This window comes from Typopeltis vanoorti, chromosome 15 (assembly GCF_054136105.1).
Source record: "Typopeltis vanoorti isolate ZY-2024b chromosome 15, IOZ_Tvanoo_1.0, whole genome shotgun sequence".
NCBI lineage: Eukaryota > Metazoa > Arthropoda > Arachnida > Uropygi > Thelyphonidae > Typopeltis > Typopeltis vanoorti.
This window is the reverse complement of record NC_143563.1, coordinates 12422607-12449640: the sequence shown is the minus strand read 5'-3', so window position 1 is coordinate 12449640 and position 27034 is coordinate 12422607. Positions and strand designations below refer to the sequence as shown.

Below are 27034 nucleotides of genomic sequence, written 5' to 3'. Positions count from 1 at the left end.
TGTCTGATCCCTTGGTTTATCTCTCTCGTATATGATAGCTCATGATTTAATCTTATTTGTATTTGATTATTTTCATATATTTGTATATTTGTGTCATTTAAAAATCTAGTTTTATAAACAAATGTTTTAAATTTTCTTTCTGTTCTTGTTATTTGTAGCTATTTAGATGGTAATCTTAATTTTATTTTAATGAGAAAGTAGTCACTACTTATTTCGTATCCTCTGTGAACGCTAACATCTAAGGAAAACTGTGATACATTTTCTTGTAAGATAAAGTAATCTAATATTGATGTCCATCCTTTTGCTGCCTAAGTATATTTATGTATGTCTTTAGGTTTATAGAAAGAATTCATTATTTTAAGGTTATTATAAACTACAAAGTCGATCAAATTTTTGCCATTCCTGTTTAGAGTATGTTTTCCATACACAGTATGCCTATATTATTATTAATTTTCATGTTTCCATTTCTTGCATTTAAGTCTCCTGCTAATATTGCATAATCATTTTTATTTATTTTATTATATATATTTGTAATTTATTATAAAATTCAATATTATTTCCTTCTCTTCCTTCTTCTAGAGCATATAAACCAATTATTGTTAAATAACCGCTATCTATTTTATTCTAGCTTCTATTATTCGTTTATTCCATAATTTATAATATTTTAACTGTTCTGAAAGGGAATTATGAATCCAAATCATAACACCCCCTGCTTGTGCTCTTTGGTCTCTGTCAACTCCACTATATATTACATTAAAATTTTCAGCTCTTATGGTTCCTTTTAATTTATTTCTTTTTTTTTTGTTTGTTTGTTTCAGTGATTACTGCTATTTGAAAATTTCTTTCATTTAATATTTCGTCTAATTCTATTTATTTATATGGCATTCCTCTTACATTTGCTGTATGTATTATATTTTGGCGTTTCCATTTTGTTTTACCTTTTCCATTCCAGGGTCGTTTTCCAACACATGTCAGGCGACTAACCTGGCGATGGGTAGTCCAATGGTAGGGGCTGCTACCGTAAAGCTTCTGAACTAGTCATCTTCCAAATTTAAACCCGTAGGAGGAATAAGGTATTTGAAGGGGAAACAATAGATTTTACAGGGGACATAGATATGGGCCAGAAATGGAAAGACCTTATAGTCCACGAGTACTCTAATAGCATAATGGTCATTAAATAAGAAGAGTTGGCTGATAAGGCTTATAGGAAAGATTAAAATTGAGTGGATCTTCCTCAACGTACAGGAAGAAGGGAGACCATGAAAATGCCTCTTCCCTCACAATCAAGATAATTGCCTCGTATGGTCCTATTCAATATATTCGGACCACTCCACCATATCTGATGAACTCTCCTATCTTCATGCTCTCTAGGGGTTACAGGGTCTCCCGAAAAAATAATAAATTATGACTAGTATTTTTTACAAATTTATAAAAAAGATAACTTATTTATATGAGTTATACGTTATATGAATAGCACATATTTTGAATTCCCCATAACCTTGTTGCAACGGTTTATAGTTTTTGTTTATAGTTATTATAGTTTTTGGTACTATAATAACGATCTTTCATCTGAAGATGAAAGATCGTTATAGGGTTTCGATTCCAGCTAAAAGAACTTTTTCAGCCTGTTCCTGAGTTAGTCAATAATCTGGCACACGAAAGTGGTGTTGTTTTCTCCTGGAAAATGGAGTTTTTAATTCCTCACCTCAGAAAAATGATCATGGAAATCACTGTCTTATAACAGTGTGCTTGTTAGGATTTATGATCATACAACATCGGCAATTATCTACTATACTCTCATCCCCAAGGCCTCTACATTCTTTGGTAGCCATTAATTCAGATATCAGTGATGGCTAAGGGTGGAAATCGACTATCTACAAATTTCTAAAATCCAGTCAGATCTAAATTGCTCTGCTGCTCCCTTTGTGGAGCGAAAATGCGTTAGACATTTATTTACTTTATTTATTTTTATTCTTTTCCTAGTGGTTTAATGGGTGCTTTTTTTTTAAACAGGGACTACCAGCAGATGGCATCATGATCTTCGGCTCTCAGTTACATACGCACCTAACAGGTATACGAGTTTGGACCAAGCACGTAAGAGGAGGATTAGAACTACCTGAATTAAATAGAGACAACCACTACAGTACACATTTTCAAGAAATACGTATGTTAAAACAAAGAATCCACTTACTTCCTGCAAGTATCTTTTCTTCGTTTGTAGTTAATAGCATATACTCAATAAAGGAAACCTAATTTATTCATTTTTAAAAGTCTAACTGATGGGGGTGACGATTGTTTTTCTGAATATATGAAACTTTTATGGACTTATTTTTGAAATTGTTATTATTATATATGTTACTCAGTTTTGTACAGGTTAGGAGTAAATAATTAAATATAAAATGAAGCAGGATTAAATTTAACTTGGTTAAATAGGTTCACTATTTAACAAAGCTATTCATTGATGAATGTTATAAAATTTTACAGTATTTTACCAATAACATGGTAAAATACGAGTATAAATCGCCTCTGACAAAAGTTGAATAATTTTATGAATATCATATTTTTATATATATAAACATTTACAGTGGCACACTCAAGATTTAATCTTGGAGAGAGGGGCGAGTTGAGTAGACGATTTGACAATACATATTGAATACGACCTATGACTGAGCATCTGCAGTGATCGCCAATACTGAGACCCATGGTCTCCTCTGGCCCGGCTCGGGCAAACTCGTTCAAAATTTTCTAGTATTTTTTTCCTTTTTCTTTTCTTAGGGGAAAGGGGCCCCTTTTTTCCCCCCGGGTGCGCCACTGTACATTTAGATGTCAAAGAGGGTGCAATATTTTGCATATTAGATCTTCCATTCGATCCATAATTACGAGGTTAAAATAACATTATAGTGTTATTTCACCCTTCTATCTATTCCCTTCTGTCATACGGTCGGGGGAGGGGTAGCTATATGCTGCCATTCACGTCGTCGACGGGAATCGAACCTAGGACACTCCTTCCCCAGGCATATAGTTACGAAGCGCATAGCCACTAGGTTAACCGTGCGGACCCTATTTCACCCTCATAAACAAAAATAAACATGTAAGCATATGATGGTATACTATCAACAAAAATTAAATAAAAATAATTAAAAAAAGCACGCGCGTGTCGTAACTGAATTGTATATTGTCCCAATTTCTATTTTTTTTATTGTCACAATAACTGAAGTTAGAACCATTTTTGACACGTACATAATTTTATTTCCGCTATTAAAATGGTTCCATTGAAAGAACTCTACAAATTTTCAGAGCGATGCTGAATAAAAATGGTATCTATATATATGTATATAGAAATGTAATAAATTGGAATTATGTATTCAATTTGATTTGAATTATTGTTCCCCGATTTAGGGAGACGCCTTGTTAACCACTTGCCGCTATAATACCATGGACAGAAAGAATATAACCCTGGTAAGATGTATCATGTATCTAATATTATTGATGTTTTCTTTCTATTTATATTATTTAATACTATTTTTATCAGTGTTTCTCAAACTGTATTCCCTGAAACCGTAGGATTGCGAGAAAAATGGTAGCGATTTCTCAAAACATATAGTATTTATGTCTTAGATGTTCAGCAATCCCTCGATTAATGCGCCTAATGCTTTCTTTAAAACAGGCGCATTAATCGAAAACGCACTAATCGAGTATGATAACCTATGGGAAAAAATATAATTCGTTCCTCAAATTTCGTTTTTGACACTTAATTTTTTTTTTTTTTTTATAAACGAATTAGGGTATGTCTCAGGGCCTAGTTAAAGGAAAACCATGAAGCTGAAAGGCAATAAAGCATATTCAGAATATAAATTTATTATTCTGCTTCTTAACAAAGAATTGAGCTAACGTAGTTTGGCGGGCATTTTGTTTCTTTTTTTCATACAACTGACGGTATGGCCCTATTGCCTCTTCTGCAAATTTTACTGCTTCTCTCTTTATCAAGGTCAGCCTCTAAGCATTGCTGCTTAAGAACTTCGGTTGCACGAAAAATGTTTCAATTTGTTTCTGTGAAATCTCTTTGAGCTTGTCGATGATTAGATTTTCTTCATATTCTTCAGGATCTTCCTGCTGTGCATCTAAATTTAGCAGGTCGGAATCACTCAATTTCTCAGAATGAGATTTAATTGACTTAGATTCATTTGAAAAGCCTCTAAAAGCATTTGCACAATGTGGAGGATTGTGCTTCCAAACGGCTCGCATATTGCTAGCAGTAATTTCATTCGACTTTATAACCAGGCTGAGATGTCTCTGATTTAGCCAGAAAAGTCTTGGAAGGCATTCGCTTCCAAAAAAAGGCCGGTTTCATTACCATTAAACATTTGTTGATCACAATAGTCTCTTTTTACACAATTTTCTTCAAAATCTCTGGATATCTCCTTATCTGCACTTGTAGCTTCTCCTGTGATTAGAACATTATGTAGGCTATTTCTCTTTTTGAAAAGCTCAAATCATCCAGCACTAACGTGGAATTCTTCTTTACCATCATTGATAGCCCTTTCTTTCAAGGATGCAAAGAGACTTAATGCTTTTGATTTAATAAGGTCAGTGGACCCGTTTTTGGTTACAATCTTCTAACCATGTAGAAATACGTCTCTCTAATTCAATTGATTATAATACTTTGATTTCGGGTGCATAAATGATGAACTTGAAGCAACCTTACCTTTCTCTATGTATTCAGCGGTTTTGCTTAAAATTGCTCTTATAGTTGATTTACCCATTTTTGTGTTCTTGTCCTATCTTTGCGGTGGACTCGCCTTGTTCATTTTTCTTTATTATTTCAAGATTTTCTTACAATCAGATTACTTTTCGAATCATTTTCACACTTATATTTTTTGCTCACTAATTCTTTTACTCATGATTAAACGTTAGGAAAATAATTTAAAATAAAAAATAAGGAAAACAATTGCACGAGATATGATCAGCAAAATGCTATGTAAAGCAGACGACATAAATTTTGGCGGTAAATTTGGAACATAATGTACGTGGAAATAGTGTAGTATGCCATTAAAAAATAACTTTGTAAAATGCTTCAAATCGGTAACTAAATTATTTCATCCTGGTGAGTGATTTTTTAAAATAGTTAGCCATAAAAAATATATAGATAGAAAAATTTTTAAATCGGTGACATTTATTTTTAAGATGTAAATAGGCGCACTAATCGAATTTTAGAGGAGCACTAATAATTGGGTATCGAAAAAAAATGACGCACTAATCGAAAACGCACTACTCTGGGGGACGCATTAATCGAGGTATTGCTGTACTAGTTTATGAAAAAAATATTCAATGAATGATGGAAATATTAATTTTTATTAAGCTGACTTATTTATTTATAGAACAATTATGTCACTTTGTTATCTGTAATATTATGATTAATATGTTTTCTTGATTAAGATAGTTTTGCAGATAAAAGTTCACTGCATTGTCATAATTCCGATTTTCGATTTTTTTAATGAAAATTTTCATAAGAGTTTCACGAAAAATAAATATTTTTACTGGTTCATCAATCTACTTTTTATTACAGTTTGTCATTCTCATAGGAGAGCAATTCAACCATAAAATTTCGTTCCTTCTGTTATTCATGTTAGTCTCACTGTTACCAGATTGCTGATGTTGGCTTTCTTTTTCTATAGGTACTGCTATGGGCGCTTTTTACTTTCATTTATTTCCTTCACGTTCTGAACTGACCGAACTTATCTTCGCTACAAAGAATTTAACATCTCTGTCTAAAATTCGATGTCATTCTTTGTATCGAAGCATGCAGCCGTTTATATTTATTCATTAGGATGAATTAAAAAAAAATAGTGGAAAAATTTTTGATTAAGTTAGCTTTTACGAATGATAGGTTGGCACATACATGAACAACATTTCGTGGTTTTGGCTCAGTGGAAGGGGCGTGTGCATCCACAGCGCTAAGCAGCTCAAAGAATAGCGACCCATTCCTCTAATCGCCGATTAGAGGAATTTTTTCTAAGCCTTTTTTTTCCCGACCTGTTCCCAAGTTAGTATCTCTGGCACGGGCCAGCTGGTTTTTGCTTCAGGAAATTCGAGTTTTTCTTCCCATAAACTTTAGAAAATCGACCGTAGATACCCACACTATAATCGACAATAAATATAATGTTCGGATTAGGGAACCAAGATCGTGACACTCGCCAGTCGCCTATCTTCTCTGAATCCTGCGTATAATTAGTGATAGTTTTGAGACAGCTATCTCTGATTGACTTCCTGTGAATAAAAGGCGTTACCGGATTTATTTATATTTATTTTTATTAACCAGGACTTTATTTCAAAGCAATTACAAGCTAAAATTGCTGATTAAAATTTAACCTTCAGTAAATGACTTTGTTACGTCGTTACTTTCTTCTAATTGTCTATCTTTATTATCTGAATAATCACTATTATCTATTCTATTGTCTAGCCTATCTTATTTCTATCTAGGGTTATTTCCTCTTCAGATACTGGCAGAATTTATATTATGCTGCGCCAGCCAATATCCAATATCCAGCCAATTACACATTCTCAAGTTTTTCAATTAAATGCTCTCAGCAATACCCGTTTCATTTTATCAGGTTCAATCTTCTCATTCAATACCATAACTGCCTCTAGACAATCTTTGTTAAAGGAAACTAGTTATTTCCAAAAGGGAATTCTCGCTAAAGTCCTCTAATAATTGTCCATACTTCATGCTTACACACGTTTTTCCTTCCTCTAACATTTCTGAAACATACCATAAAATTTTCTACATTACCGATTCTGTTCTGGACAATATGCCTCCTCCACGTGGTCTGGTTACCTTGTGATTATTCCGTCTCTGCGCCTGGCGTTTTGTTCACGCTGTCCTTGAATTCTGCTGCCGGACACGAACGTGTTTCTGCTGCGTCTAAGGGGACTTTCTCCGCTCCTTCCAATGGGACATCCAGCGATTGGCACGATTCTGAAAGGCCGATAATTCAAGAAAGGTCCGCGTGGAATTTCTTAGGCATCTCCAAGAAAAGGCCCGCTGTCCGACATCACAACTCCTACGCACGTTCTCTCTCGAACCACCAGTCAAAATCACCAAACAGGAACCAGGAAAAGGAGAGTTTGTAATATGGCACGCATCACCTTATATTCTCACTTCATGCGCCGTCTTTTTTCGCTGTATCTTTTCCACACGACCCTCTTCCGTTATGCCCCCAAGTTGATCCCTTGCGCTCCCTTTGCTGTTAGGGTGCTGATTTATTGGAAAGCATGCTAATATCACCTTCTGCGTAAGTTATTACCTCCGACATTATGCCAATCTGGGTGGCTAGCACGCGACCTTCGGACTTACAACACACTGGATATTTTAATGAACTAAATATTTTCCTTACACAAATACTATATTATGATAAAAATTCTCGCTTTGATTTTTGGTTAAACTACAATAAGACCTTAGTAAATTACATACAAAAGAATATACATTAACCAAGTTTTCTTTATTTTCTGCAGAAATGCAGGTATCTCCCTAAGTTGTTAGTTTTTACATGTTAAATCCTGAATGAATAATTTCCTTTCAAAATTTCCCCATTCAAGATCTAACAACTTCCATATTCAGTTAAATTCTTTCATTTTCTGCTTTTTAAATATGAGTAATAAATATTAATAATAAATTAATGCGAAGTAGCAAGTAGGGTTTGCCTTCGAAACTACTAAACTTTAAGAAGGTGCTTGAAAGGTTCAACTCCAGTTTCAACTCTCTACCTGCATCATTCAGTTGGGAACACTCTTGTGACTAACACGTGGTACACTAAGTGGTTGTACTGTTAAAAATTGAGTACCATGCTGTGATCATGTTTTCACCATAGATTGGCTTTCTCCAAGTGCTATCAAACAACGATTGGAAAATGTTTATGGGAAAGCTTCTACTTCATATTCCACCATGAAGGAATGAGCTAAACAGTTTCGCCCTAGGAAGAGAGAACATCGAAAATGATCCTCGTGATAGGCGGCCTGTGGAAGTGATGAGTGAGGAAAATGTCTCTCTTGCTGAGGAGGAACCGCTCAATGACAAAGAAATCTCAGCAAGGTTTGGGCTTTCTATTACAACCGTCTTTCGCATCATTTACGAGAAGCTTCACATGGTGAAGGTCAGTGTAAGGTGGGTTTCCCGACTTCTCTTGAATTCCGAAGGAACGTTGTGTTACCTGTTCCCACAAGTTCTTAGAGCTTTGCCAAAGGAATCAGAGAGAAGTGCGGGGATGCCTTATTACTGGTGATGAAACCATGGTCCTTTATTATGATCCTCTTTCCAAATGGGAAACGGGGATCCACCAGGCGAAGCACCACCGAGAAACGTCAAGATCACTCAGTCCACCAAGAGGATCATGGCAACAATCTTTTGGGAATGCCAGGGAATTCTCTTGATTGACTTCAAGGAAAGAAATACCACCATGAATGGAGAATATTATGCTTCACTCCTGCACAAACTGCACTACGCCATAAAGAAAAAGATACGACGAATGCTTAGTCATGGTGTTCGCCCGCTTCATGATGACAATGCTCCAGTCCATACGAGTATTGTTCTGAAGTGTACATGAAAGATTGTGGCTTCCAGAAGATTGAAAACCCACTGTACAGCCCAGATCTTGCACCCAGTGACTACTACCTCTACTCGAAAACAAGACCTTCGAGGAAAAAAATTTACAAATGATAATGAGTTGAAAGATGCAGTTTCAGGTCATTTTGCAGACAAAAGTCCAGACTATTTTTTCAAAGGCATAGAAATATTAATTCAAAGATGTGAAAAGTGAGTTCAAGTGAAGGGAGATTATGTTGTGATTACAGTCTTTCTATCAACTCTAAAAGTTAATCAGGCCAGAAACTCATGGAAATCAGTTTCCACGAGTTTCTTGAAAAACTCATGGAAACTAAGAGGTTGTACTGTGTCGTATATATGTGTTGTACATATAACTAAGTGGTTATATGTCGATTTTCAAAATCGGCATATAAAGTCGATTTTGAAAAAAAGGCCAGAAAATGCTACAGAAGAAGGGATACTTTTTCTAGGGCTTTATTAGCGGTTCACGAGTTGCAATTTTTGGCACAGGCAAGCAAAGTTTTTTCTCAGGGCCACTTAGGTTTTTAATCCAGAAGTTCAAAAAATTGACTAGAAAACACACTATTTCAGGCAATAATTATTAGTATTAGTATTACCATGTGATTGCGACATTTGCCTGCTGTAATCTAATGTCTATTTAATCATTGATAACCTTTGCAACTATCAGCAGTAAGAATAAAATGCATTAAAGATTTTTCTGTTTATTTTCAGATAGAAAACAAATTTTATAATTAAAGCGATAAATATTTCCTTTGTCTGAAGTTTTCTTTACTTAGTGAAGTTTTACATTTTTTAAATTCCTGGAATATCATTGATAGCCAATCGTGACAAAACATGGCAAGTAACAAAGGTCTTCTGAGTTCCTTAGGGAAAGTGCTTGTTTGAGATAAATCTGAAATACGCAGATATTCATGTTGCATCAAACTGATTTAATTTACGAGTAATGCTAAATGTGACTTAAAACCTGCTTTCTTGTAAGACCCGTTATCTTGTATTTCTTTCTTCTTAGGGTGGATTTGCTATCAGTGACGAAATGTGTGTCAATTACATGCATTATTTTCCAAAGACCAACTTAGAAGTATGCAAGAGTTCCATCGATTCCCAGGTGCTAAGCAGTTTCTTCGTATATATGCATGAGTAAGTATTCTGCCCATTGATTACTAAAGAAGCCATAAAAAATAAATGAGAACAAGGCTAATGGCCAGGTTAATATGAATGAGATGCTAAAAAATCCAACAAACATGGAACCTCCAAGGATAAAACGAAAATAAGTTCAAATAAACTCTCTCTCTCTCTCTCTCTCACACACACACACACACATTGACTGTACAACACGTTATTGAGTTATTATAACGCAAGAGTGATAGAACGTTTGGCAAATGTTACTTCATTATTGTTATTGACTTGTTAAACGATCGATCGCTTAAAGTAATAGGTCCTGATGGAGTAATAAAAATATTATCATATATAAAAAAATAACGAAAACCTCTGTAGCTCAGTAGAAGTGGCGTTTTCCAGCTATAGCGCTTACCCGCACGAAGTAAGACTCACAAGTTCGAGTCTAGTCTCTGACTGCAGGAACATTTTCTTTTAACCCTTTTTTCGACCGGTTCCCGAGTTAGTCGAGGCACAGACAAGTGGTTTTTTTTTTTCTCCAGGAAACTTTGGTTTTTTTCGTCCCATAAACTCAAGAAAATCGGCCGTCGATCCCATACTATTGTCAGACATTCAAAATACTGTGTTAGGATTAGGGACCACTAGATGGCGGCACCTGCTAGCTGCCTTTTTCACTGCATACCGATTAATTAGTGATAGCCTTGGGCCAGCTATCTCTGATTGGCTACCAGTGAAGATTGAACTACCCACTCAGTCTCCAAAAGTTAGATATGGCTTAAAAGAATAATTTTGTCTGTAGAAGCCTGTGTAGCTCAGTAGAAGTGGCGTTTCCCTGCTATGGTGCTTGACTGCACAAAGAAAGACTCATAAGTTCGAGTCTAGTCTCTGACTTGAGGAACATTTTCTCTTAACCCTTTTTTCGACCGGTTCCCGAGTTAGTCGATCTCTGGCACAGACAAGTGTTTTTTTTTCTCCTGGAAACTTTGGTTTTTTTCGTCTCATAAACTCAAGAAAATCGGCCGTCGACCCCATACTATTGTCAGACATTCAAAATACTGTGTTAGGATTAAAAAAAATCAGCTAACGCCTTTTTATTCCCGTATACGGGGAGTAGGCGAGGCCATTTAGCCCTATCTAACTTTTGGAGACTGAGTGGGCAGTTCAATCTCCACTGGTACCAATCAGAGATAGATGGCCCAAGGCTATCACTAATTAAGCGGTACTCAGTGAAGAGAGACGGCTCAAATGTGCCGCCATCTCGTGGTCCCTAACCGTAACACAATATATTTAATGTCTGAAAATAACGTGGGTTCTACGGTCGATTTTCTTGAGTTTACAGGACAAAAAACCCGAGTTTCTGGGAGGAAAAACCTGCTTGCCCATGCCAGAGATCGACTAACTCGGGAACCGGTCGAAAAAAGGCTTAGAAAAATTTCCTCTAGTCGCCGACTAGACTCGAAACCAAGTCTTCCTTCGTGCGGCCAAGCGCCGTGGTTGGCAAACGCCACATCCACTGAGCTACACAGGCTCTCCTCGCCTACTCCCCGTATAAGGGAATAAAAAGGCGTTAGCTGATTTTTTTTTTTGTGTTAGGATTAGGGACCACTAGATGGCGGCACCTGCTAGCTGCCTTCTTCACTGCATACCGATTAATTAGTGATAGCCTTGGGCCAGCTATCTCTGATTGGCTACCAGTGAAGATAGAACTACCCACTCAGTCTCCAAAAGTTAGATAGGGCTTAAAAGAATAATTTTGTCTGTAGAAGCCTGTGTAGCTCAGTGGAAGTGATGTTTGCACTTCACAGTGCTTGACCACAAGAAGAAAGATGCTTTGAAATCTAGTTGCCAATTAGGGGAACATTTGCTAAGCATTTTTTCGTCCAGTTCCAGAGTTAGTCGATCTCTGGCACTGGCAATCGAGTTTTGTCTCATGGCAACCGAGGATTTTCGTTTCATAAACTCAAGAAAATCGACCGTCGAACCCACACTATTTTCAGACATTAAAAAGATTGTTAGTGTTAGGGACCACGAGATGGCGCAACTTGTTACGCGCCTCTTCACGGTGTGCTGATTAAATTAGTGATAGCTTTGGACCAGGTATCTTTGACTGACTACCAGTGGAGATTTAACTTCCCCCTCAGTCTCCAAAAGTTAGATAGGGCTAAAACACCCTCGTCTATTCCCTATATGGGGAATAAAAGGTTTTAACTGATATTTTGATTAAATGATCAGCCTGTGTATCTCAGTGGAAGATGCACTTGTGTTAACGGTGCTAGGCTGCCAGAAGAAATATCTAAATTCAATTCTAGTCGCTGACTAGAGTGATTTTTTGTAACCCTTTCTTCCACCATTTCCTGAATTAATCGATCCCTGGCATGGCAAACAGATTTTTGTGGCATAAACTCAAGAAAATCGACAGTAGAACCCACATTATTTCAGGCAATAAATATATTTTTATGATTAGAGAGCACGAGATGGCGGCACTTGTCAGCCGTTCTTCAGCAGATGCCGTTTATACTTACTAATTGTCTTGTGCCAGCTACTTCTATTTGCTACCATTAGAAATTAAACTGTCCCCTCAATCGCCAAAAGGTAGATAGTGATAAAACGGTCTTGCTTGCTCCCTCTTGTGGAATAAAATGAGTTCGCGGATTTATTTATTTGTTTGTTTTTATTTTATAAATGTAATAACATTCATGATTATATTGTCATATTGCAGTAAGTATACATTTCTTGATGTCGTATTGTTAGTTTCAGTGTACTGTAATTATACATTACTTGATATTCAATTAGCTATCGTATATAGGTACTAATAATATAGTTTTGATATATACTAATACCGTTTTCTCTTCTTTTTACGACAGGTATAATGACGAACCAACCTCAACAAAGTTTGGTATATCTGATAATTATGACGCCATTCACTGGAGCCAAAATAATGCAGAATTTCTTAATCGACTCTACAACAGCGCCCCCTTAAGCATGCAATGCAATCAATCATCAGGAGACCGATTTCCTGTATGTTTTTCAAGGAGGCAAAGAATGTTCTTGCCTGCTTTTTTTTAAATTTCATTTCGTTTCGTTTTTTTTTTTTTTCTATAAGAGTAGCTGATAGCAAATCCTTTCTGATTAGTGAGCCTAATTGCTTTACTCATAAAAAAAAAACAAGAAAAAGTAATGACTGTCTTAACGCGTAACTTATTAACATTCGGAAAATACACGACTAAGTGGATTGTACAACAGTCAGAAAAGTATCAGGCGCAGTTAAAAAGTACTGAGCTTGAATCTTACTGAGAGGAGAAATATTTTTGACTTGATTTAATTTAAAGGTTTTTTTGTTGGTCTCATATAGGTAGTAAGTTTTCACTTTCTGCATCATCAATTTTTCAACAAAAACTGATGCAACCAAAACCAATCAGCCAGAGAACACACGCAGTTATCAAACAACAAATATGCACACATTTAAATCTTGAATCTGAACACAACAGATCACGAGATTTTCAACATAACAGTGCCAGGGGTGGGCAAGTGGTTACGTGCATTATTTATGCGAAAGGAGATATTTAGTAACAAGTTTCTTGAAAAGCTGCAGGTTGCATTCATTGAGAAAAACAGTATGGGAAAGGCTGTTTCCAATAATAGAAGCAGATAAAACGCAGAAATCAGGGTTGTGACCAGCTCGTGTTCTTCCGTAATTAGATGGAGGAATGATATTGGCAAGATCGGTGTGAGGCACTGATAGAAGTCTCTGAGAGAGAGAGAGAGAGGGGGGGGGGGGGGGAATCACCAAGTAGGTGTATTTCACTTCTCTATACAATCAATAATTCTTAGGAATTTTGGGTATTTTGTATTTTGACTACTTTTTATGTAAAACAATATTCTAATAACGATTGAATTGGGAAATTATAAAGTTATCGGATTTGAGCAGAAGAGAAGCGTTTTGAACGAAAAAGAATGGTAATAGCTTGGAGGATGAAGAGGGTACTGATGTTGTAATAAATTTCATCGTCCAAAGGTGGATAAGGTCAGCGAAAGGTCTGCTGTGGAATTTGAATGGCCGAATCCATACTGGCGATCACTAATTAAATGATGGATTTCCTGGTAGTGAAGAAGCAGTTATTGATGATTTCCTCCATCACCTTCAAGAGGGATTATAGTGATGGCAATGAGATTAGTTTCATGGCCGACTTTTATTTACCTATATACCAGGATAAACAAGTTATAAAAGTCAACACAAAAAGAGAAAACAAATCATGACCGGAAATCAGAACATTATCAAAAGTTAGAGGGAAGTGGAGGAAGATCCCTCTTCCAGCTAACAACACATGATAGAGTAAAGACAACCAAGTGAAATTCATTATATTATCATCACCCGCATCTTAGAATTGCATTTAAGAGATGGGTGTTTAAGGTACTGGGTATAGATATTGAAGCCTGAATCATTTGAGACTGAAAGGTTTGTGAATAGAGCCAAGAAGGGATAGAACGGAGTAAACTATCACCAACTATGGGTTGGATATGGTGAGAGAATTTCACTAATGTACAGGAGAAAGAGTAGGTTAAAGCACAGAGCTCTGAGATGTTCCTCCTCTGATGGAAAAATCTAACTAGAAGAGACCATCCACATGATACATAATGGATCATCACAGAGAAAACTGGCAATCCACTAACAAAAGGTAGGATGGAAGTACGCAGTTAAGACCATAATATGGAAGCCTGATGCCAGACTCGATCAAAATCTTGGAAATATTTAAAGCGATAACACATGTTTTTCCATGCAGTTCTTTCCATGGCCTGTGTCAAAGGTGGGGTATTAATGAGGAGGTCTGCTGTAGAACTGGTAGAATCCATATTTGTGATCGTAACTTCTACGCTATATGATCTCCATATAGTGTAGAAGCAGGTTGTACATGATCTCCATCATTTTCGAAAATGCTGGTGTGTGAGCAAGGGAACGATTGTCTGATGGCTGACTTTCATCACTTTTTTGTTTTGTTTTAGCGACAAGCTAGATATACGCTCAATTCCATGTTGTCGGGTTAATGACTGAAGAGTTTGACAGCTCAGTTCTAGAGTACAAGATTTAATCCGAAATAGTGGTAGCGCTAAGGATTCACTTCGCCGCTATAATGAAATCTCTCCTAAATTTGGAAAGGCAGTTAAACCATTTTTCAAAATTCAAGTTTTAATATTCCTCTTTAGTATTCTGCAATTGAGTAGGTTCTTCTTTTAGTAGCAGAACTTCTCTTTCAAGGTTGTGTAGCCGTCTCTATTGAGCATGTCATCTAGCATTGTTTTCCTTACTCTTCCTCTGGGTCTTTTCCATCTACTTTTCCTTCAGTGGCATCTCTGAAGATTCCATTCCCTCTAAGAATATGTCCGATCCAGTTTCCCTTGCTTCTTTTTATCCTCCTTAACAGACTTCTTTCTTCTTCTACTCCTTTTAAGATCTCTTCATTAGTTATTTTATCTGTCCATTTGATTTTTTCCATCCTTCTCCAAATCGAAATCTCAAAGCTTTCCAAAATCTTAATTTCTTCTTTCTTCAATGTCCAAGTTTCAGATGCATAGAGGGCAACACTCCACACATAACATTTTATTATTTTTAATATATTAATTAATATATTAATCTCGAAGACCTCATAATCTGGAGGATAATTGCTATGGTGTGAAGCCTAGTGATCTCCTGAAAGCTTTAGAATAATATGTATATTACATTATTTGGTGAATATATGTAAGCATAGAATAATAATGATGCAATGGAATGTATTCACATTCAGAATTGAAGAAACTCTTCTTTCAATCAAAAGGTTGGATAATGGGAAAGACTCTTTCGAAACATGAATAAAACTGCTCTTATTGGGATTAAATGTAACTTTTATTTTATTTTAATTATTTAATTAAAAGAGAAGGGAAGGTCTTATGTATAGTACGGTGAATCACATTTAAATAAGAAGTCATATAAGAATATCGCCAATCTGATTAAGCTGTTAGAAGTGTGGGAAGCTAATTATATGTGTATGAAAGGAAGATGATATACTCAGATGAAAATGGTAATGGTCTTGATAGATGAAATCGCTGAGATCCGGGACTAATATACTCTCATAGAAATATTAGAGGACACGATGCTTGTAAATGGATAGCAGTTAATAAACATTGACCATACAACCCACATTATTTCAGACAGTAACATATCCTGTTAGGGTTAGATATCAGGAGATAGCAGCACTTGTTTGCCGGTCTCTTTATTGGTTACCGCTTATGATCAGTGATAGCCTTGGGTCGGCTATCTCTGATTGGCTGACAGTGGAGATTGAACTGCCTACTCAGTCTCCAAAAGCTGTATAGAGTTAAAAGACATTGTCTATTCCATTTAAGGGAATAAAAAGGCATTAGTTGATTATTATTATTTTATTTGAATTAATTATCACAGGTACTGGTTTGCTTCGCATTAGGAATTAAGAACTATGAATATGATGAGACTAGTATATATATATATATATATATATATATATATATACACACAGAGAGAGAGAGAGAGAGCTATACTGTCAGATGATGAAGAGCCAAAAAATGAACTATAACATCTACAAATCTACATCTACAAAGAACCTTCACAAGTAATGGCTACTCGTCGAAAACTATTCATAAGCATCTATACCGCCATCAAACCAACTCAGAAACACAAGACAACCCCAAAGGTTATATCTCCTTACCATACATCAGCCCGCTCTCCACGAAACTGAGAAGAATTTTACGAAAGTTGAAACATAAAACCCTGCTTCTGTACTCTTCCTAAACTAAGATCTATTTTAAGCAAATACAAACAAGCTCACAACCATCTACAATTCCCAGGAGTGTACAAAATCACGTGTGACTGCGGAAAGCAATACTATAGCCAAACTGAAAAATCCATCCTCCTACGTCTGGAAGAACACCAGAGGGACATTGCCTACAAAAGAACTAGAGCAAGTGCCCTGTCAAGCCATGTACTGTTTTCAGTAAACACAAATGATGAAGGCCGTCAACGTGAGATAAACTGGACAACAACTTCAAACCTTCATATATGCCTTGGCAAGGTAGAACGCCGCATAGTTGAATATAAGGAAATTGTGATGGACCCTCATCACATAAATAATAACCTTAGCTATAATCTACCGGACTCTTTCAGCTCTGCTATCCGATGATATTGGCACACTCGTGAAGTCAGACGCACGCAGCTGCCTAACAATAGAACTTCAACACGGACTGTAGCTACAGTTCAAAGCTAACTGATTTTTATAACAGTCGTTTTTATAGTGATACGATGCTTCTTATAGTGTTTACTTGCTTTCTATGTTCCCACGCCTGAAGAAGATATCTATATATATATATATATATATATATATATATATATATATATATATATATATATATATATATATATATATATATATATATATATATATATATATATATATATATATATGTTAAAGATACCAAGCTATTTTAAACCTGGGTTTACTCCATTTCCCAAGTAAGCAAACAGACAAACAAGTCAAGTTTGCGCCTGCAAGTGTTGCAAGTCTAGCTGGTCCTGCACGTAGTGCAAGACCAAGGCAACTCATGGTAAAAATAGAATAAGCTCTGGGTAGTGGCCCCTTGCCTTTAATACAAAGCATCACGCATCTCCTCCAAGAGATGTGCTTTGCATTAATGTAAATATTAAGATTAGTGATCAGAGCTTATTCTATTTTTACCATGAGTTGCCTTGGTCTTGCACTACGTGCAGATCAGCTAGACTTGCAACACTTGCAGGCGCAAACTTGACTTGTTTGTCTGTTTGCTTACTTGGGAAATGGAGTAAAACCAGGTTTAAAATAGCTTGGTATCTCTAACATTTATTATACCCAAGGTAAAATACTTTCTACACACACACACACACACATATATATATATATATATATATATATATATAATATTCATCAAAGCTTGATTTGCTTCCTCAGTCTTAAGTACAAGCCTGGTTATATTCCACTAATTCGAGCCCTACCCAAAGGCCTATGAGTTGTGGAAATACTTTCTGAATATAAATGCTGTACAGAACAAAGCGGCCTTTTGCAGCTGCCCAATTTTTAATCCATCTAACTTGAGTTCTTCTAGATGTTTTTTCAATGTTTTAGGGATGGCGCCTAAAGCACCTATTATTATGGGAACAACTTTCGTTTTCTTTTGCCACATTCGTTCAATTTCGATTTGCAAATCGCGATATTTTGTAATTTTTTTCATTTTCTTTGTCGTCAATCTGACTATCTCCTGGTACTGATATTTCGATAAACTTAACACCCTTGTTTTCACTTTTATCAACCACTGTGATGTCGGATGTATTACATTCCAAGCTTTTGTCAGTCTGGATTTTGAAATCCCAGAGTATTTTAGCTTTTTCATTCTCAACCACTTTCTGGTGAACTTTATGCTTCCAATAGTCCTTAGATACTTCAAACCGATACTTTTTACATAAATGCCAATGGATTATCTTAGCTAAATTATCACGCCTTTTACGGTACTCAATTTGTGCGATTTTGCGGCATCGATAGACCACTTATAATGTGGTCTATCGTTTCTTCCTTTTCTTTGCACAATCTACATTTACTGTCTTCTTGAATTTTTTATATTTTTGCCTTCATAACGTTGGTTTAATGGCCTGTTTTTGTGCTGCAAAAATTACCGATTCTGTTTCTTTCTTTAGTGCTTCATTTCTCAACCATCGCCAGGTGAAGTTGCTGTCAGCGCTGTCCTCTATGCTGTGAAGGTATTTTCCATGCAATGCCTTATTTTTCCATCTTTCACTTCTCACTTTTACTTGATTTGTTTTGCATTCCAATTTTGTCTCCATGGGTTTAATTAAACCCTCTTTCCTTACCTCAATTAGAAATTTTTCGTGGGACTCCTACCAACAAAATCTTGTAAAAACCACGATACCTGATCCCGCCCATGGTACACTAATGGATAGCCCGTGGAAGATTTTTATATAGTTTTTTAATTATTTTAATTTATTTTTACATCATTCAGAAGATCTGTTTTAAGATCAAATGTTCTACAAACCAGACATGGAACTTTCTGCCAAGCTACATGAAACCATTTTGGAAGCTATCATGATTATAGGCAGGCTTATGCATTTAATTCTAATGCATTGAATTTGTTAAACATGAATGATCAGAGCAAGTAAGTAAAGTTGTTTTTCCCTCTTATAAAACACTCTAATATTAATCTTGAGAAGAATAAAAATCTACCACAGATCTGACTCAAACCATACACATTATTCTTTCATGTCACCGGATACCAGTAAATATAAATCATTCCTTTTACTGACACTTAGTATACGTTGATTTTTTTCTCACGTTACCTGCATCGAAACTCAATTGATTTCTAGTATAAAGTTAGTATATTTACTCCATCTTCCTCTTTTGAAGCAGTCAATTTCTCATGCAGAGGGCGATTTACAGTAAGTTGTGTTTTAATTCTGCATTCTAATTCGTCCCACATCTTCTCTGATTCATGTATTAACTATGTGGGTAACAATTATTATTATTATTATTATTATTATTATTATTATTATTATTATTATTAATATGTGACACCTCCAAGGAGTTTGACTTACTATGGGAGGGCACACTACTCCACCACAACTCACTGTCTGCCTTGCTTAATCCACCAACGACACTACTACTACTTATCAACGCACAGCGTGCATTACCATCACTAGCATGCATTGTGGGTTCTGATGGCCATAGACGCTGTGCGTTGATGTTGCAAAGATGAAAAACTCGAGTTTTCAGGTGCAAAAACTCTGCTACGTGGCATGGAGTGTTAGCATGAGAAGAAGAAAGAAATGTAGAGAAGTCCTGCATGCGTTTATTCCATAATGTTTAACAATCGAAAACAGGCCAAAATTATCCAGAACTCAATGCGGGATCTTGTACTCAATAATCCATGGGTGTGATTAAGGATTAATCCTCACCTCCATAAAACCACACTGCTACATGCACTTTTTATCTCATGAAGTAACATAATGAGGTAAAAGGTCTCCTGCAAGCATCTTCTATGCCAAATATATCGATTACTGGAAAAGTGTGCAACAGGACTTCTCAATTCACAGGATCGGTGGCAACAGGCAGCCAGCCTTCTCATGGGATACTTATTCGTCTCAGTGATTTAGGCCTTCATGGTAATTTCTTAACTTACTGTCACCTGTTAACTTTTATTTCTTTGGTATGTTGCCAATTGTGTACATGAGAATACTTATTGATTGTGCAATAGAGCGTCCTTTATTTGCAATAGCGCATACGAGTAACATAGCAACCGAATATCATTTAAGGAGAAAATGACTTTTGGCTATCCCATCCCATCCCATCCTCGACAAGATGATAAGCTCTTTTGATCGAAATGACCACCAAGCGAAATGCTTATTCTTTTTATAGGCCATAAAAGTTTCGTATCGTGTGGTTGCATCCATAATGTGCTATCAAGGGATGTTCACGAGATATGGTATGACGGCTTGTGTAGCCCTCTAGAATTGATGTTTGCATCTGTAGCAGAAGCCCTCTCAAAAAGACGTTCTGGGGAACGTCTTTTTCAGAGGCATTTTCTCTCTAGAAGAACTTTGGCTAATCCTTTCTTTGACCGTTCCCTAGTTAGTCGATCTCTGGCATGGACAAGTGAGTTTTTTCTTTTGCAAACTCGGGTTTTTCTATCCATAAACTCAACAAAATCGACCATAGAATTTAGTATTTCTCACTATAACATATTGCATCATGGATAGGGAGTACGAGAATAGCACTTATCTGCTGTACTGTCTTTACCAGATTTTAAAATTTGTGATAGTCTAGTGATACGCTGACTGGCTATATGTGGTGATTGAATTCCTCTCAGTCTCCAAAGTTAGATTTTATTATATAAATATGTAATGTCAGTGTTGGGATTAGGAACACTAAACGAAATCCATATGATATATTTTTGTCACCGATCATCTAAAACGTTGATGGAAATGTCCTTAACTGCAGGTAATGGCGAAACGTGCTCACGTGCTCACTGATTTTCAAAAATAAGTGCTAAGACAATGTTGCCTATTCCTGTTAGGTAATGAAAGACCTTTTAAATAATTGTTTATTTTACTGCAAAGATATAATACATTTTAAAGACATAATATTAAAGGAAATAAAGCATGTCTTCAAATATGACGTCTAAATAATAACACTGATAAATATGATTCTTCTTTTAGCTATACGGAAAATCATCTAGAGAAATTGAGTCACTGCTCAATACAGTCTGAATCTTCAGTGAAGATATTTGTACAGAATTTGAACTTGAGAAATCCACAATTTGAGAGAAAACAACAGGTTGAAAAGAAATACATTTGCAGATGGAAGGAAAATGTAAAAGCTTGTCAGAGCACTGAAGGAAGGATATATCAAATCCTACATAGCACGAATCCTTTAAATATTTTGGAATTCTTGAGGCAGATGACATTTTGAGTGTCTAAACATCTTCAAAGTGTTAGAAAAGTTGTTGCCTCCATTTAGTCCAAACTAAATGGAGGCAACACTGTAACAGCCAATACACGAGTAATCCCTGTAATCAGATATACCTCAGGGATAATTGACTGGACACAATACGATTTGGATGCACTTGATCGTTAAACACGAAAATTAGTGACAGTGAGTCATGCATTGCATTCATGCAGCGATATGAATCGGTTATACATAGCCAGGAAAAGTGAAGGACGGGTCTTTTACAGGTGAGGCAAATAGTAGAAGAAGAAAAGTGAACGTTGAATGATTATCTCAAGGAAAGCACAGAAAAAATGTTAACTGAAGTTTATAAAGAAAAAGTAGTGAGAAACGAAGCACTCCATGGTCAATATTGGAAAGATCTTGAAGAATAAGATGACAGTGGCTCAACTTGGCAATGACTTCAGCATGGTAGCATCAAGAAAGAGAAAAAGATATGATAACTTCTGCTGAAGAACACGCAATACAAACGAGTGCAGTAAAGGTAAAGATTTCCAAAGATTTGCAGAGATAAACAAGCGACAATGGATCATGTAATTAGTTCTTATAAACAGGTTTGCCCATACAGACTGCATACAAAGGCATGATTGGGTATCAAAAGCTGCACACTAGAGCTTATGCAGGAAATATGGTTCCCTAATTTGGAAAGTCCCTTGGGAACACACGGTTGAAAAAGTTATTTAAAATGAAAATTCTAAGATATTATAGGACTTTAAATTCAGACGGATCTTGAATGTAATATGCCGACATTACTGTAGCTGAACAATAACATGTGTGGTTTATTAACGTTGCAATACCAGAGGATAGCAGAAGAGAAGAAAAAGTGCATAAAAAACTGACCAAGTATAGAGACTGGATATTGAAATTCAACTTTGAAGCAAGAAAGCACCAACAGTTCCAATTGTTGTAGGAGTGCTAGGAGCAATACTAAGAACATTTATGAAACATCTGGAAAAGTTGGGCCTACTTTTTGGAACATCTCATATTTTACGACGACATCTAGTCGATTCCTGCCTTTGGATAAGGCCCGAATTGGATTCATTTGCCAGTGAAAGATTTCATTATGGTGCTTCATGTTTCTTGTATGAACTGTGAATTCCGTTAACTGAATATAATAATAATAATAATAATAATAATAATAATAATAATAATAATAATAATAATAATAATAATAATAATAATAATCAGGGCGGCTCGTGCATAGGCACTGTGGAACTGCAGCACCACCAATTTTTCTCGCTATATAAATATATTTATTAATTTATTTATATTTGCTTGTAATATTTAATTTTATCATCAACAATTCTATACAATTATCTTATTTTGTAAACAAAAAATAATAAAAATCCATCTTGTAGCACTTAGGAGGGCGAAGGATGCAAGTGATACCGTGTTTTCCACAGTGCATATTGCTACACGCGGAAGCATATGCACTTCATAGTGGATGCGAGCTATTAGCATAATACGGCACTGTCCGTCGCGCATTTCTACTGTTGTTTATATGCAGTTTGCGCAAGTAGTAGAGTGTTCGTAGTTCTTATCCTGTTTACACTGTCTCTTTAAATATTTGGACATTACAATTGAAGACATAATATTTGTTATAGTAATTTTTAAGTGATTTTGAATTATACTAAATTTTAATTAGTATAATTAAAAACTGTATAATTTTATCGATGATAAACAATATTTTTTCATGAAACAAAACAAGAAGAATATATTGTATTTTTAAGTAATTTTGAATTATACCAAACTGTATAATTTTATCGATAATACACAATATTTTTTCATGTTTAATTTTTACCATAATTTTGATATTTTATCCAAACACTATACACTGTACTTACAATGTATATGTATATTTCGAAAATTGCAGCGCCCCCACGATTTTAAGCCACGAGCCGCCACTAATAATAATAATAATACAATGTTTTATGCTTTCACTCTAATTAGAAATGAAATATTATGGAAGAATGATCACTTATATGTCACTATTTTGATGTAATTATTACGTACTGCATCGTTTTTGTTTCATTTTTCAGGGTTACTGGAGTGGGGTTCCTGTTACCGAAATATTCTATCCTCTACCTCCTTTACCTAGGCACTGCTATAATACACCAGAAGTCGTAATCAAAGAAGAATGAATAATTTGACGTGTGGAAAATTTTATTTTAACTTAAGTTAAATTTAGAGATGTCACTAATGTTTGAAATGTTGTGCAAAAGATGTAAAATATCTGTATTTTTGTCGGAATTTAAAATATATATTTAAATAAGTATGAATTCCTTTTTCTTTTCTTTTTTTTTTAATTTTTATGAAGTTGTGATGAAAAAAATAAAATAAAATAAAAACTGTCAGATGGGTAACAAATATCTCTTATTTTAAATTAAATTATTGTTTGTCTGTTAAATGCGTGTGAATTTTAGGGTTAGGGAAAAGGTGTCCTTTAAAGAAGGGAACACCAGGCAGATCTATTACCCTGGAATGACAGCTGCCACATTCTAAACTCGATGACTGAATGGAAATAAGAGATTGTCCCACACCACAAAAAAAAAAAAAAAAAAAGACTGTCTATTCTTCATTTCAACATTAGGAGCATTCAAAATTACTGACTGACCCTGCAAGCTTATTTGAAGGAAGATAGAGACAACGTAGATATTTTTGTAAGGCAAAGGAATACTAATTCAAATTTGGTGAAACACAAAATGGAAATAAAATAAAAGTTTTATAGAGTAAATATAAGCAGTGTGTGTGTGTGTGTGTGTGTGTGTGTGGTTTGTCATGAATTTTGAATATAACTCAATATGGCTGATACTGTACAGAGCTAAATAGTTTTCCACTGTTATAAATGCTATATTGCCTTAAATGCTTCCTTAAATTACAAGCCATTAGGAAAAAGAAAACCAGGACGTCTTCTTAAGAGATTCAATGATGACTTCTAAGACCGGAACAGGCCACTCTAGACCTAAATATTTGTCAAGCATGATGATGACAAATGCTATCTGAAAACCAAGTACTGCTTGCACAAAAAAAAAAAGAAAGAAAAAAAAATTGCCTAACATAATTAATAAGTGTTAAAGATACCAAGCTATTTTAAACCTAGTTTTACTCCATTTCCCAAGTAAGCAAACAGACAAACAAGTTAAGTTTGAGCCTGCAAGTGTTGCAAGTCCTAGCTGACCCTGCACGTAGTGCAAGACCAAGGCAACTCATGTAAAAGTAGAATAAGCTCTGATCACTAATCTTAATATTGCAGGCGCAAATTTGACTTGTTTGTCTGTTTGCTTACTTTGAAAATGGAATAAAACCAGGTTTAAAATAGCTTGGTATCTTTAACATTTATTATACCCAAGGTAAAATACTTTCTATAATTAATAAGTATTTAATATTTAAATTAAAAGGTTGTCCAATTCTTTTTCTGTCAATTTCGTTCTGTTATCTGTCAAAATTAGTTTTAAGACCGAAAAGCACCTCTCTACAGTTAATTTTGGTACAGGAACACCGATAATTATTTTTGCAATCAAAGTGAGGTTTTGATAGTCCTGGATTTGTCTTCTTCGGTCCCAGACATCCAAAACGTTTGTATATAATGGCATCCTCTTTGTTTCTCTGTAGATTTTTTATTTCATGAAAAACAAAATGCTTCCAAACGCGGTTCAAGTTTAAATTGTACATCTTCAGATAACCATTCACCAAATTCAACTTACAAAAAACTTTCCAGCTGAATTGATGTAATAGAAGTGGTGCTTGCAGTTGACATTGATGCAACAGAACTTGATTCATTCGGCTTGTTTGAATTGTTCTGAATTCTCACGATTTTCCTCGCAATTTCTCTCAGCTTGTTTTCCGCTGTCAATGGCTTTTTCACAATGACAAGAGATAATATAGTTGAGTGTAAGTATAAGCCAGCCAAAACCAGTTTGTTTTGGAACAAATTAGACTAGTGTTAAGTAGACTTTTTTGTCAAGATGTTATCCTTACTGTAAGTGTTAAATCTTAGTTTATATAAAGTTCCATCCAACGTTTATATAAATTGCCAGCTGTCATACTGGATGTCTGGAGAAGAACTGTAGTGTCTTTTACAGACTTGAAATCCTCTAAAAATAATGCCCAAAATGGTACCATCTGCTTGTTGACTAAAACGCAAATATCAATAAATTTTTCGTTAATCACGTCCTCCACAAGGTTAAGTGTATACACTGCACACCGAACTGATTGAATCTTGTCATTTAAATGTATACACATCTCACGGAAGTTTCATCAAATTTCCTTTCTTCATCTTCCAATTCGTCACCAATTTGATGTTGTTTTGATAAAAGGTAAACAACACTGCAGTCATAGATTATTTGGAATTATTGTTTCAACTCCTCTATAACAAATGCGCCAAAGTTTGAAAATAAAATAAGCGCATGCGCTATCTTTACCTTCTCGTAGCCAATCGTATGGTAAAACCAGTAGCCAATCAAATGCTTTATAAAAGATTCCATTCTTATTATATTTTGATAGTTAAAAAATGTTTTTCTTATGTAAGAGAGATTAACACCTCCTTTGCACCTAACTGCAATAAAGCTGTAAGACTTGAGCCTGAGACATTTTAATATAAATCTTTTTTTTTTCTCAGTAATATTCAATAATTTTTCGGATATTTCAGTATCCGAAATCTATCACTCAATTTTACAGTTCGAGAAAAAAAAAATGGTATTCGGTAGATGGCGTTGTGTGTAGTTGAAGAATTAAGCAGCGTAGACTAAGACTCTAAATAGACAGATCCTTAACGGAGACGGTCGGCTATGTGTGTGTGTGTAATTTGAGTAGTAGAGTACAGTGCCTCTGGCGACTAGGAGGCGTCACGCAATAATAATACTGCCATTTCGCGGAAGCAGGTGCATCTGAAACTCAACTATTTCTTCGCAATCATCCACAATTTTTTCCCCTTCTCGACTTGGCATCAATTGTTTTAGGAGATAACAAACAGCTCAAATTATTTTTATATTTTACGAAATAAATTTCTTGTTATATTTCCTTATTTTTTTTTTTTTTAAAAAGTCGTTTATATTTCAGCAGTAAAAAAATTGAGTTTTATTTTATTTTTTATTTTTCATTAAAAAGAGAGTTCCGACTGTTAGGGCAATCGCAAATGGTTGCTTTCCGAAATCACATCTAGCTTAGATATAAACGTTAACAAATCCTTTCTCCATAGCTACCAGGCTGAAAGTTGGGATTACTCACCACTGTAAAGGAACACTTTTTTGCTGTAAGCCAAAGCAATATTTTGGTTTGAAATAGTTCCATTTATGTCTAATTACCACAGACAGCTTTACTTTTACTATCAAAAAAGAAGTGATTTGATACAATTCCTTTCTACCTTTTGATCTGATGCAATTACCCTTTTTTGGATAATTGCATCACATATAAAAAGATCAAATCAGATTTTTCTGGGTAATTTTGAGAACGATAAAAAAAAGTGCATTTATGTTACATAAGTCTTTCATTTTGTTGTTGTTGTGTTTTGTGTGGGGGAATATTTAGCCGACGACTATTTGAATATTTCTCAGTGGAAGTGGTGTTTGCACTCCTCAGCGCAAAACCGATGGACTTAAGTTCAAGTCTATTATAATCTTAAGTTCTACTCGCTGACTAAACGAACTTTTTCTAAGCCTTTTTCGAGAGGTTCCCGAGTTAGTCGATCTCTGGCATGGGTAAGCCGTTTAGTTTTTTCTCCAAGAAACTTGGGATTGTTCGTTTCGTAAAC

The 27034-nt window shown here is 35.3% G+C and overlaps 1 protein-coding gene across 1 annotated transcript in view; it reads left to right on the top strand.

The window, feature by feature from the left end:
- Positions 1–23426, top strand: part of Tbh (Tyramine beta hydroxylase) — a 69313-nt gene extending 45887 nt beyond the window's left edge. Inside the window, exons 8-12 of the mRNA XM_090405190.1 lie at positions 2014–2196; positions 3400–3459; positions 9630–9757; positions 12601–12754; positions 23325–23426. Coding sequence (XP_090261316.1) covers positions 2014–2196; positions 3400–3459; positions 9630–9757; positions 12601–12754; positions 23325–23426 — 627 coding nt within the window. The remainder of the gene's footprint in view (positions 1–2013; positions 2197–3399; positions 3460–9629; positions 9758–12600; positions 12755–23324) is intronic.
- The last annotated feature ends 3608 nt before the right edge of the window (positions 23427–27034 follow it).